The sequence below is a fragment of the Thalassophryne amazonica genome, chromosome 3 (genome assembly GCF_902500255.1).
Source record: "Thalassophryne amazonica chromosome 3, fThaAma1.1, whole genome shotgun sequence".
In the NCBI taxonomy this organism is placed as follows: Eukaryota; Metazoa; Chordata; class Actinopteri; order Batrachoidiformes; family Batrachoididae; genus Thalassophryne; species Thalassophryne amazonica.
The window spans coordinates 26,874,022-26,887,811 of NC_047105.1; the positions used below are offsets into that span (position 1 = coordinate 26,874,022).

The 13,790-nt window shown below is 42.7% G+C and overlaps 1 protein-coding gene across 1 annotated transcript in view; it reads left to right on the plus strand.

Annotated features, from left to right (window-relative positions):
• Positions 1-13,790, plus strand: part of ptprt (protein tyrosine phosphatase receptor type T) — a 1,196,058-nt gene that overhangs the window by 320,922 nt on the left and 861,346 nt on the right. The window contains exon 8 of the mRNA XM_034165958.1: positions 1,901-2,194. Coding sequence (XP_034021849.1) covers positions 1,901-2,194 — 294 coding nt within the window. The remainder of the gene's footprint in view (positions 1-1,900; positions 2,195-13,790) is intronic.

The window sequence follows — 13,790 nt, forward strand, 5'->3', positions numbered from 1 at the left end:
CCAGACTGCTGGGTGTTGACATTACTTTGTAAGTTTGATGCTGTTCGAGGTCCGTATGGAGGCTGACTGTGGATCAGCCAGAGGAGTTCACTCACACCTTCTCCACCTCTCCCTGCCTGATTAACTGCATCAGGTGTGTTAATTTCATCAAAGTCTGTTGTTCAGCTGAACATGTCCAGCAGAGTGCTTTCTGCAGGACATGGCGCGCGCGCCGCGGGTGATGAATGCCTTAAAGCCTCATGCACTGTTTAGTTAATCAGCTCCGCGCAGATCTCTGAGTAAACACACAAAAACAAATTCATACCTTAAACATCAAATCATTTCACACTGTGTTAAACAAGATCTGTCACCTATGTATATTGAGAAACTCAAGATATTTATTCATGTTTAATTCTTTTGAAAGAGCAGTTTACCTGATTATTTTACTTTTTGTCCTTCATCTTGTTTGCTTTTGAAACTGCATCCTTATAATGTAGACATGTGCTGGACAGCTCATTACACTGTGTATCCTCGAAGTGGGGTATTGTTTTCACTGGTCTGTGTGTGCGTGTGTGTGTGTCTACAAGCTAACCTCAAAACAGCTGGACAGATTTCCTTCAAACATGGTGGAAATATTACTTGGCAAGTTAGATTTTGTAATAGTTTGGTCAAAGTCAAGAAAATTGTTGTCTTGTTTTTTGCCTCACATCTGGGTGAATGTGAGGCATTATTTGTAAAGCACATTGAGAGTCTGATGCAGATGGGAAAAGTGGTATATAAATGCAGTCCATTTACCATTTTTGTACAACTCAACATCCACAAAGCCCAGATGTATCAAATGTGGTGGGAATATTATTTGGATTGATGTCTAGAGGTGATTAGATTTTGGAGTAATTTTGTCAAATGTGGTTCCAAAAACTCCTTTTCTTTTTTGAATTTCTATATCCTCACCAGTAAAAGATTTGTGAGTGATTTATTTGAATCCCTCCATAGACCCAATCACATTACTCTTCTTTTGTGCTTCCACTTTGCCCTTTCCCTTCATTTTGCCAGAGTGGTTGGATGAAGGGAGCGTATGGGGATTGGACCATACTGAAGTCGCGCAGAAGTCACATGATGAAGTCGTGAATAGTGAAAAACACCATTGCAGATATGTGTATTTACAGGTTATGCATCAGCTTTCTAAGACCTTTCATTTTAAAAACAACCTGCCATCTTCCAAATGTGTTTGCTGTTGGAGAGAGAGAAAAAAAAACAAAATAACAGAAAGGAGTCATAACGCATCCTTTGCTTTTAGGCTTGACAGAGTTATTATTATAAAGTAGCATTATGTGAAAGTCTGCTGGTAAAGTAGCTGTCAGCAACATGATGGATTAACCCCAAAGTAAAAATTCATTCTTTGAAACTTCACCTTTAGTCTGTACTGGCGGCTGGTTCTTTTGCAGAAGATGAACAACATCTACATGTTGAAAATGTTTCTGCACCCCAAAGACCATGTTTTTATTCCAGTACATTTTCTTTCTTTTAAACGGAGCTTTGTTCTCTGCCGTGGTGGTTATCGATCACACAGACGAACACACAGACAGTTGATGGTGCAACTACAAATGCCACGTCCCAGGTTCATAAAGTGGTCCAATCTTGTTTAGGCAACTAAACTCACTTACTCAATGAATCTTTTGACGTTAGTCTTTGTACAAAGCGCTTAGTTGGCTAAAGTATCGATTTAGCCGACTAAAGTTTTTAGTGTTTTTAGCGGGTATTTTTGGTGTCAATAAACTGGTGTATTTTTTGGAAAATGTTGACAGTTTAGCAACATTTTGTCATTTGCAACATTAACCAAATTGCATGATTGACCCAAATTGCACAAATAATAGTAGTAATAAAAAATGGACTCTAAAGTATTACTGTCCTCTTTTCATAGCTCCTCCAACACCTATTGCTCCTCCTGAGCTCCTCGCGGTGGGCGCCACCTACCTCTGGATCAAACCCAACGCCAACAGCATCATCGGCGATGGGCCAATCATCCTGAAGGAAGTCGAATACCGAACAACGATGGGGAACTGGGCAGAAACTCACGTGGTCGACTCCCCCACCTACAAACTGTGGCATCTGGACCCAGATGTGGAGTACGAGATCAAGGTGCTGCTGTCCAGACCGGGTGAAGGGGGAACAGGGCCACCGGGGCCGCCGCTGGTCACCAGGACAAAGTGTGCCGGTGAGTAACGACGGATGTAAGTATCTCGACGTGTGTGTGGCTGCGTTTGCTGTGTCTGCACAAAGTAAAGCTGATGGGAAATGGACAGTGTGTTGGTTTTGGGTTTTACTGCTGTAGTCCCTCACATTAGCCCCAGAAGTAGAACCAAGAACTCAACATGATCACAGCATGTTTCAGAATGAAATGGTTATGAAGGAGTTTCTCTTTAAACCGTGTAAGATTTTGGGTTTTTCCACGGTCCACTGGTTGATCAGTACCCCTGATATTATAATACACGGGAGACACTAATGGTTATTCTTTATTTCCATGTTTCTTGTCTCAGCAGTCTCTGTTTACGGTGTCTTTTTCTGTCCCACACCTGCTTTCACTTGAGTCCATCTCTCCAGCTTCCTGTCTTGTGTTTCCACGTCATCTTCATCTTTTTTTCTGTCTTCCCTGACTGTTTTTTTTTTTGGGGGGTTGAAACAAAAGAGCTTTTATCTGTGATTTTCAACTGAGACAAAGAGCAGGAATTGGGGGCGGAAGACTGAGAGAAAGAGTCCAACTGACTCGTGTTGCCTCCCTGCTGAATTTTTTTCAGATTTTGACAACGTATTTGTTTTGCTTGTACGAAAAAAAAAAGAAATTGAATGGTGGCTTTGTGCATCTCGTGACTCTGGCTGTTTTTGATAGAAACATCTTCTGTCAAAAGACATGAGAATGGACTTGGCAGGTGGTTTATTTTAATTGGAGTGGCGATTTGATGTGTCTTTTTATCTTTTCGTCTTCATCGCTGTGCGTGATTACTTTTGTTGTTTTGTGGATGTTTTTAGTGCTGTTTGTTCGGTGCATGTTTCTGTGTATCTGCAGTTTCTGCTATCCAGCTTCTGAGTTTTTAAACCTCACACATACACACACACACACACACACATACTCTCTCTCTCTCTCTCTCTCTCTCTCTCTGTCTGTCTGTCTGTCTGTCTGTCTATCTCTCTGTCCGTCTCTCTTTCCTTTCCCTTCCTCTACCTTAAGTTAGAGAGGTGCTTTGCCATTGAGTGGGTCAGGATGAGGACAGAAAGACAGAGAAGGAAAAGCCAAGTGGAAGTGTGAGATGGAGGAGCTGCCTGATGGGCAGCGGCGTGGAACAGAGGCGGTGGTCAGCGTGACGCGCAGCAGAATGGAACATGTGTTTGTGGGCTGGTGGTGCTGTGTGGAGCTGTCACAAGCGCTCACAGGCGGCCGTGTGTGTGATGGGATTGGAGCAGGCAGGTGTGACAGATGTTCAAGGCCCGCTGGGTCGTGGCCGTGCGGTTGGTGATGGGTGCTTGTGAGAGCCTTCGGTGCTCTGTCTCCACACCTCCTCTGTTCACGTTAACATCTACAACCTGCTCAGGCCTCAACAGAACCTCAGTGTCTTGACAGAACATCATGTAAAGTACATCATGAGAGGCATTGTTTTAATGTTTGTCATAGGGCCCTGTCCCACTGGTGTTTAGGAGGATTTGCATATGGATTGTGCACAAAATTGGCTCATATTCGCTTAACATCTGCAATATGCGTGAAACATGCTTGTACGAGTCAGCCGACACCCGCACACGTCTGCAATTATCCGCAGAGGCATGTTTTTCCGTTACCAGGATTTTTGAATTGAACAAAATTTTGGCTGTGGATGACATCCACCTTACATACTCCATACATACTCAATACATACACAATACACACTCAGTTGATGTGCTGTATATTCGCCGTCATCTGCTGATATCCGCAACTGACAGGGATTTGCGGCTTGGCAGTGGACTGGGACAGTGTGTAAAACGGATATTTTGAGTGCCCATCATGTCCACATCACGAACTAAAATAAGTTGTAGTGACTGCATACAGATTGGCCATGAATAAAGCATTTTTACTACGTCTGCTTTGCATCTGATTTGCGGCGGATGCAAATCAGATGCGCTGTGTTCACAGCTGGATGCCGTTCTTTGTTCTACCGGCTGCCACGCGCTCTGTGCTGGATGCTGCCTATATAAAATAATTTTGTGGCAGATTAATCATTTTATTCTGCAAATTGGCTGTTGAAAACGGCTCTAATCACCTCCTGAATCACAGAGGAAGCTGCAGCTGGGCCGTTCGCGTACGTGGCTAACAAGCTGCAGAAAGCATTTTGAGTCGTCTATAAAGGTAATTATTTGACTTGTTTACATTGTCAAGGCTTGATAAAACAGTTGCGTGTTTTTTCCTTCTTGTCTGCAGCTGTTACAGTATTTATTCCTGTGTTTATAACAGATTTCACTTTGTTATAATCGTTCAGACGAGCTCCGCTGTGATGCGATCCGCTGATGTCACCTGACGAAACCTCATTAAATATTAAACAACAACAACAAAAAAAGGTTTGACAAGTTTTTATAGTGTCAAAGAAAATGGATCGCACTGCAAAATCAATTCTGCTGTTGAGTTGGAAAATGATGCTGGAAGGTTCATTTGAAGCTCTGCTGAGTCCGACGGTATGATTACTGTGACACAAGTGAGGTTTTTTTTTTTCCTTTAAACGCCACTGCTGTCTGGCAGCTGTCACTCAGAATCTGATTCAGGCCGATCCACCGTTTGAGTCGCGCACGTTGTCTAGCACAGGACATTTTTGAGCACAGAGCCGCGAGTAGATCAAGGAGGCGAGCAGAAATGAAGTCTGTGTTTTGCCTGAGGTGCGGTGAGAATGCGGCCTTGATAATGATTAATTTCATCATGCAGCCACCTCCTTCCCTCCCTCTTTCTGTCATTCTTCTATCTCCCTGTTCATCAGTCCTCCCTCCTTCCTTCTAAAGGTTTTCCAACAATATGTCTTCGAGATTTTCCTTCAGATTTCTCTCATTTTTTCCCCCTCGGATGACGCTCAGGAGACCTGCTGTTTTCCGTCTCCCTCTGTGTCGTCTGCATCTGTGACCTCTGTGACCTCTGTGCTTTGGAACTTTTTCTCCTGCCTCTCTCTTAGTTCACAGGAGCTTCTTTCTCTTCAAGTCATCCCCAGCTGGTTTTTGTGAAGACGACCGTGATCTCCCGTTCCGCACAAACACTTTCCTTTGACATTTTGTTCACTCTTCCTCATCACTTTTTCATCCCATTTCTCTCGTCCTCCTCTTTCTCTCTCTCTGGCACCTCCTCTTCCTTGGAAAACTTGGTTTCAAACACAGCCAAACAGCTATTTTGCAGGAGTTTCCAAAATCCTGCTTTATTAATATGATCTCAATTGACACAAGTGTTTATTGTGGTTAGTTTGTGGAAACCATCAGGATGAAGGTCCAGAACGCCACCGCAGCAATAAAGACCAGCCAACCATTTAAAGATAAATCTGTAGGATTTTTCATTATCATGTATAATATATGATGTCATAAAGTTAGGCAAAGAAATGCAATTAAGGATTAAAACAAAATGACCAGAATTGCTGAAAAAAGCATTAAATCTTTCTTGACCAAATCATACTTAATTTCACTGAAATCATTCTCTTATTTTTATTAATTCATCTGTTTCTAGTGTATTTCACCAAATGTCCATCCATCTGTCTGATCCTGTATCACGCTGAAATGGCTCATCCGATTGCCATAATTTACAGGGGTTCATTTTTGTGTGCCCCTCATAAGGGAACAGAATTAGGTACTATCATCCATCCATCCATCCATTTTCTTCCGCTTTATCTGGAGTCGGGTCGCGGGGGCAGCAGCTCAAGCAAAGCCGCCCAGACCTCCCGATCCACACACACCTCCTCCAGCTCCTCCGGGGGAACCCCAAGGTGTTCCCAAACCAGCCGAGAGATGTAGTCCCTCCAGCGTGTCCTGGGTCTTCCCCGGGGCCTCCTCCCAGGCCCCGGGGAAGGTACTATCATCTCAGACTAAACTATTAGCATGCTAACTAGCTACAAGTCTTGTGTGAAGTTTTATGGTGGATGCCAGAGTGACAGCTGCATTATCGCCACCATCTGGCCGAGAGTGTGAATTGGCACTCAATCCAAACACCCGGCATTTCGTCCTGGAGCGTTACTAGGCACTGAATCACAGTACACTGCAGTTCTCTGTGAACAAACGTTTAAAAATCTTTGTGAAGAACCGTGAATAAAAAGAGGAAACTTTTATCATTGTGCACCCAAAGGTCCTCTGATAGGAGAGTGGAGTGTGATAGTGGTGTGTAATACTGCAAGATTTGGTATCGATCTGATACTCACTAAATACAGGCCCTGTATCACCAATACTGATAATGGTACTTTTTTACCCTCTGGGGCCGACACCATCATATCCGACGGCTGGGACCAAGCTTTACTAAATTATGAATAACTTTTTAATGATATGAGATAGAAATGTACTTTTTTTGCATGAAAAGTTAACTCTGCAGACTTTCGATCGACCGTCGGCCATCTTTGTACTCCTCATAGAAGCTGTGTGATGACATGCGCAATGTGAGTGTCCAATCGGAATTGGTTCACCATCACATGGTTTTCCAAAATCCAATCGTAGGGCAGATTTACCTCACGTGATAACCAAAGATCATTTTCAGGAGTGATATCTAACTAGTTGGCCCATTTGAATAGCCCCCTAACTCCTCCAATGCGCCCTGCGCCATTACGCACAGCGATAGTGAAAGCAGACAGAGAGCCTCGCATGACAATCTCACGTGCTCAAACAAAGAGTGTGTAACTATCAGGATTGCTCCACTAGTTTGCATTTGAATGTTACTGGATAACTCTGTGGCTCTCTCCCTCTGGCGTAAAGCACTGTTCACCATATCAATGAGGTGAGGGAGAGGGGCTGCTCCTCAGACTGGAGCATAAACGCCTAGACCATTTTGTATATATTGTTCAAAATGTGCATTTGTGTTTCTTTGAACTTTTCTGTAGTACAGTCTTTCACACAAGACCTCAGATTACCTTTATAACGTGTGAAAACAGTTGTTTATTATAGTTTGCTGTGTGTTTTGAATAAATGTGTGTGGAAAATTATTTTTCGCTTTACTTTTTCCTTTGTTATTATTGATTGTAAACCTTTATTACACTTATAAAACACAACAAAAACATATATATTATGAAAGAACAGGTTGTCCTGAAAAAACAAGACCTAAAACTTGATTGTGGGATGCAGTGAGAGCTGTTAACAGCTATAATAAAACATTTATTCCAGGCGAGTGAACTGTCCAAAAAATGCCCTCGGACCCCAGAGGGTTAATAATTAAGGTGGATGCATCATCAAATTGGTAAATCTAAATGAATTTTCATGACCTTTAACTGTTTTTTTTTCCTTTAGATTATTAATTAGTTAAAACTTAGGACAGAATTTTTTGCAAAGTTTCTAGGTAAACAGATACTTTATTATCATAATAAATTTTTTGTTCAGAAGACATTGAATAAACTGTTTTTGCCATACATTGTCATGTCTGGATTTTTTTCTTAAATAAACAAAGTTCACAAAATTAGACTAGATTTTTTTTTTCCTTTTTTATGCTAGAATACAAAAGCTAATTGAATCATGAAAGTAAATAAAACAATTATTTTGTCTGTGGGAAGCATGAACTTTCTCAGTTAGTCCTTCTGTTGTTCCTAAACAGTATCTGTCAGACAACTGTAGCGACTGCGAGAAATGGATCAAAAACAGTATTTTGCAGGTTTTGTTTGTGAAGATTTTGAGGTGTTTGTTCAGCTATTAAAATCATTTGGGGGACAGCCCCTGTCAAGTGCAGGCTGGATCTGCCCATACAACAATGCCATAATCAACATTAGCGATGTTGTGCGCTTGGGCTTTTAAATGTTAGCTCAACATCATAAAGAAACATCTTTCCACAGATTTCACGTCACTCATCACTCATCTTCAACCCCTTATCTGGGATCAGGTCGTGAGGGCAACAGCTCCAGCATGGGAGCCCAGATGTCCCTTTCCTGGGCCACATTGACCACCTCTGATTGGGGGGATCCCGAGGCTTTCCCAGGCCAGTGTGGAGATGTAATCTCCCCACCTAGTCCTGGGTCTTCCCCGGGGACTCCTCCCAGATGGACGTGCCTGGAACACCTTTAGGGAGGCACCCAGAAGGCATCCTTACCAGATGCCGAACCACCTCATCTGGCTCCTTTCAATGTGAAGGAGCAGCGGCTCTACTCCGAGCTCCTCACAGATAACTGAACTTCTCACCTTATCTCCAAGCGAGACACCAGCCACCCTCCTGAGGAAGCCCATTTCAGGAGCTTGTACCCATGATCTAGTTCTTTCGGTCATGACCCAACCCTCATGACCATAGGTGAGAGTAGGAAGGAAGATTGACCAGTAGATCGAGAGCTTCGCCTTTTGGCTCAGCTTCCTTTTTTTCACAACAGTACAGTAGAGCGAATGCAACACCGTCCGTGCTTCGCCGATTCTCTGGTCAATCTCATGCTCCATTGTCTAGTCACTCATGAACAAGACCTTGAGGTACTTAAACTCCTTCACTTGGGGCAACACCGTATTCCCTACCCAGAGTAGGCAATCCATCAGTTTCCTGCTGAGAACCATGGCCTCAGATTTAGAGGTGGTGATCCTCATCCCAGCCACTTCACACTCAGCTGCAAACAGGACCACATCATCTGCAAGAGGCAGTGATGAGACCCTGAGCCCACTGGAAACCCTCCTCCCCCGACATCTTGTCCATGAATAACACAACAAGATTGGTGACAAGGCGCAGCCTTGTTGGAGGCCAACCCCCACCGGAAATGAGTCCGACTTACTGCTGGTAACCCAAACACAGTTCTCGCTTTGTGAGTACAGAGATTGGATGGCCCTGAGAAGGGATCCCCTCACTCCATACTCCCGCAGCACCTCCCACAGTACCTCCTGGGGTACCTGATCATACACCTTCTCCAAGTCCCCAGAACACATGTAGGCTGGATGGGCATACTCCCAGGCACCCTCCATGATCCTTGTGATAGTGAAGAGCTGTTCATGACCAGGATGAAACCCGCATTGTTCCTCTTCAATCAGAGGTTCGACTCTTGGTCAAACCCTCCTTTCCAGCACAGATTTCACATGTAAATTGTAAATCCTTTTTGCCCTCCTTTTTCTTTTCCTGTTTTTTAAACTGGTCACATGACCTCTGCTGATGGTTGATGTAGGTCACGAAGAAAGATGTTTCATTGGGTGTTTTATCTATTCTCTATTTTTTTTCTCTCCCCAGAACATAAAGGCTAAAAGTATGTTGACACCTCCCCACCTTTTAACTTCAAAACAAGCTTTTTAAAGTATAACAGCATCCTCTTCTTCCTCCTTTTTCCTTTTTCCTCTCCTCACCTCCTCATAAATTTTCTTTTTCACGTCGTCGGTGATAATGTAAATGTTGGCTAATATGTTTGCCTGTAAATGTGGGTGTTTTATGTAAATCTTATTTTTTTTAAGCATCTTTACTGTGAATTCTCCTCTCCTAACAGTTTCCTCCCTATCTCCTTTTTTTTTCGAGAGACAGATGCTAATGTGAATGCTGGTTAATATGCAGCACTCTATAAAGACTTCATTTATCGGCAGTAATACGCGGCACCTCTCTTCCTCTCGATCGCTTACACTGGATCTTTCTGTGAGTGATGCTGATGTTACTCTTGGATAATGTGTTTCTCCATAAAGATGGATTTTTAATTCACCTGCCAGCTGCGTGCTGACTGGGCCGACCCGCCGCTCCGTTGTTCCGCCTCACCAAGAAGTTTAAAGACTTACTATGTTCGCGATTCACTTGTAGCGTGCCGGTGTTTCAGGAATGATTTGTGGACGTGTGATGTGTATGTCCTCGAAGTGGTCACTCTAGGAAAGTTCAAACTCAAATTCAGCTTTTCCCGCTGTAGTTCCCCTGTTCACGAAGTGACACCTGGGTAACAAATAAAGCAGGGGATTTCTTTTTGGGGTGACATACGATGGGGACCCCAACAGGAACCCTGAAGATGAGATGACTAACAGGGCTGTGGTGAAACAAGAAGTCCTCAAGGGTGGACCAAGCAGAGGAGGTGATGGCTGGTCCTCAGACCCTGATTCCAGCCATTGGACCAGGCTAAGCATGTGTCAAGGACCATATGTTTGCCAGCGTGCCATGACATTCCCACGTTAAACAAATCCACACACAGGAGTCTGTAGGTTGACCGTGGATGTAGATTTTCTCTGTGTCCACTGTCCACTTACACATTTTGCATTGCCCTCACACATTTTGGATTTTGCTTACACATTTTGCATTGCCCTCACAAATTTTGCATTGCCTTCACACATTTTGCATTGTGCTTACATTATTTTGCCTTGCCTTCACACATTTTGCATTGCCTTCACACATTTTGCATTGCCTTCACACATTTAGCGTTGCCCTCACACATTTTGCATTGCTATCACACATTTTGCATTGCTATCACACATTTTGCATTGCCTTCACACATTTTGTATTGTGCTTACACATTTTGCATTGCCTTCACACATTTTGCATTATGCTTACACATTTTGCATTATGCTTACACATTTTGCATTGCCTTCACACATTTTGCATTGCCCTCACACATTTTGTATTGTGCTTACACATTTTGCATTGCCTTCACACATTTTGCATTGCGCTTACACATTTTGCATTGTGCTTACACATTTTGCATTGCCTTCACACATTTTGTATTGCCCTCACACATTTTGCATTGTGCTTACACATTTTGCATTGCCTTCACACATTTTGCATTGCCTTCACACATTTTGCATTGCCCTCACACATTTTGCATTGTGCTTATACATTTTGTATTGCCTTCACACATTTTGCATTGCCCTTACACATTTTGCATTGTGCTTACACATTTTGCATTGCCTTCACACATTTGGCGTTGCCCTCACACATTTTGCATTGTGCTTATACATTTTACATTGCCTTCACACATTTTGCATTGCCCTCACACATTTTGCATTGCACTCAAACATTTTGCATTGCACTCACACATTTTGCATTGCCTTCACACATTTTGCACTGCATTCAAACATTTTGCATTGCCCTTATACATTTTGCATTGCCCTTATACATTTTGCATTGTCATCACACATTTTGCCTTGCCTTCACACATTTTGCATTGCCTTCACACATTTTGCATTGCGCTTACACATTTTGCATTGCCTTCACACATTTTGCATTGCATTCACACATTTTGCATTGCCTTCACACATTTTGCATTGTGCTTACACATTTTGCATTGCCTTCAAACATTTTGCATTACCCTCACACATTTTGCATTGCCCTCACACATTTTGCATTGCCCTTACACATTTTGCATTGTGCTTACACATTTTGCATTGCCTTCACACATTTTGCGTTGCCCTCACACATTTTGCATTGCCTTCACACATTTTGCGTTACCTTCACACATTTTGCGTTCCCTTAACACATTTTGCATTGCCCTCACACATTTTGCATTGCCCTCACACATTTTGCATTGCCCTCACACATTTTGCATTGTCATCACACATTTTGCATTGCCCTTACACATTTTGCATTGCACTCACACATTTTGCATTGTCCTCACACATTTTGCATTGCCTTCACACATTTTGCATTGCATTCAAACATTTTGCATTGCCCTTACACATTTTGCATTGCCCTTATACATTTTGCATTGCCCTCACATATTTTGCATTGTCATCACACATTTTGCATTGCTCTTATGCATTGCCCTTACATATTTCACATTTCCCCTTTGCTCTGAAATACTTCACATTTACATTTCATGTTTCCCTTTAAGCATTTGCTGATGCCTTAAAGTTTTCATGTTACCCGAAAACATTTCACATTGTCCTCAAACATTCAACATTACTTTTTAAAATTTCACCTTTGGCGATCTCCTGACACATTTTACGTTGCCCTTTAAAGATTCATATTTCCCTAAAGATTTCATGTTAGCTCCTGAACATTTGGCTTTGCACTGGCGAAACCTTGCATCTGAACTTTGTTGTGCTTGTGAACTCACAGAAACACAGAAACACAAACCTGACATCCACACCTCACCTTCTGCTTGTTTTTCGCCCACCGTTGTAATGTTGGTGTTGCGGTGGCAGTGATTGTAGGTGGGAAAGTGATGTATTTTGAACTTGTACTTTGCAGACAATGTGTTTCTGTCTAGTTCTATAAGGATCTTCTGCAGTGCTATAAAGGGTTTTTTTTTGGCTCTGGGGGGTAGCTCAGCTGTAGAACCTACATAAAGCAGGCAACCTGACCACGTGTAAAACATGTATTTCTCAGTTCACTCAGCACTTCCACCTACACCACAACAACTCCATCATCCTCAGGGTCATCTCTCCATCTTTTCCAAAGACTGCTTCTATCACGGCTGTTTGCTTTGGTTGTCACTCCGTGACCCATCGAACAACATGGGCAGCGATTTTCTACTGATAGCAGAAAAAGAAAGTTTTGCTGTGGCGTGCCCGATGGATGAACTTTTACAAGAACACGTGTCCCTTTGACCCAGCAAGTTAAACCTTTTTGCTTGCTTCTCTTCGCTGTGTGCGTGGACTCATTGACGCCTCTCTGCCATCTTTGTCAGACACCTGGGAGCTGAACATCTTGAACCAAAGAAAGCTTTCTGCCATGTTGCTGCGTGGTGAGAAGAAACCTTTTTGCTTTGCAGGCAGCTTGTTTCCAGCACACTGACTCGACGTGCACCATTGATACAGCGGTACAAAGTGTGAGTCCTGCAGGTACAAGCAACCAATTCAGGAGTCAAATAAATGACCTGTCTTCATTACCGTCAAGCATGGACAGAAATCCACTTTTGTGTTTTTTTTTTTCTTTAAGTGAGTTTTTCACAGGAGACTGGCACCAAATAACAAAAACAGATGCTTCTGTTATTGATGCTGCTTTCACCAGTATCTGCCTGCTGGTTGGTTAACACAATTACTCATAAATAGCGTAACGATTTCAAGTTTGGGAAAGTGTGCTACTGTTGCCACATCCACCATATCACGGAACTATGCCATGTTCTGACTGGCAACTACCCAGGCAGAAACCCGATCCATCCAATTTTGTGACAGAACTCTTAAAAGGGACAAAGACAAGAAACAAAAGACTTCATACACACTATGAATATTCATCTGCATTATGTTTTATCCACTGTAATGTAAACAGATACCAAGAAAGAAGAAGAATATAGTCTAATCTTTGACTCTTCTGGGATCCTTTTTCTCAAATGAAGGTGGTAGAAAATAACTGAGGTTTTACTGACAGTTGGCTCGACGTAACGCTTCTCTCTCACTGTATGTGGGAAAAGAATGAAGCTAACTGCCTGCGTCAAAGAGTATTTTCCAACTGGAATTCTTACATTCTGGATGTCGCAATAATATATTGTTGTAATTCATAATCTGGTTTTTCCATATTGCTGCAGCAATTGAAAAAGTACAAAATTGTGGGTTTTGTACCGTTGCACACTGGCTGCTGCTCTCACAGCCAGTGATGGTGAAATTTTCCATCGTCCTTTTATGAAAAACTGGAACATCTGGTTTACCATCTGTTGCATACTGCCAACAAGTGCCTTCTGATGATCATCTCATCTCATACAGCCGCAGATTGTGTGTATTGCTGTGGTGTGTGGCTGCCTCTTTCACAACCAGCGGTGGTGGAATTTTCC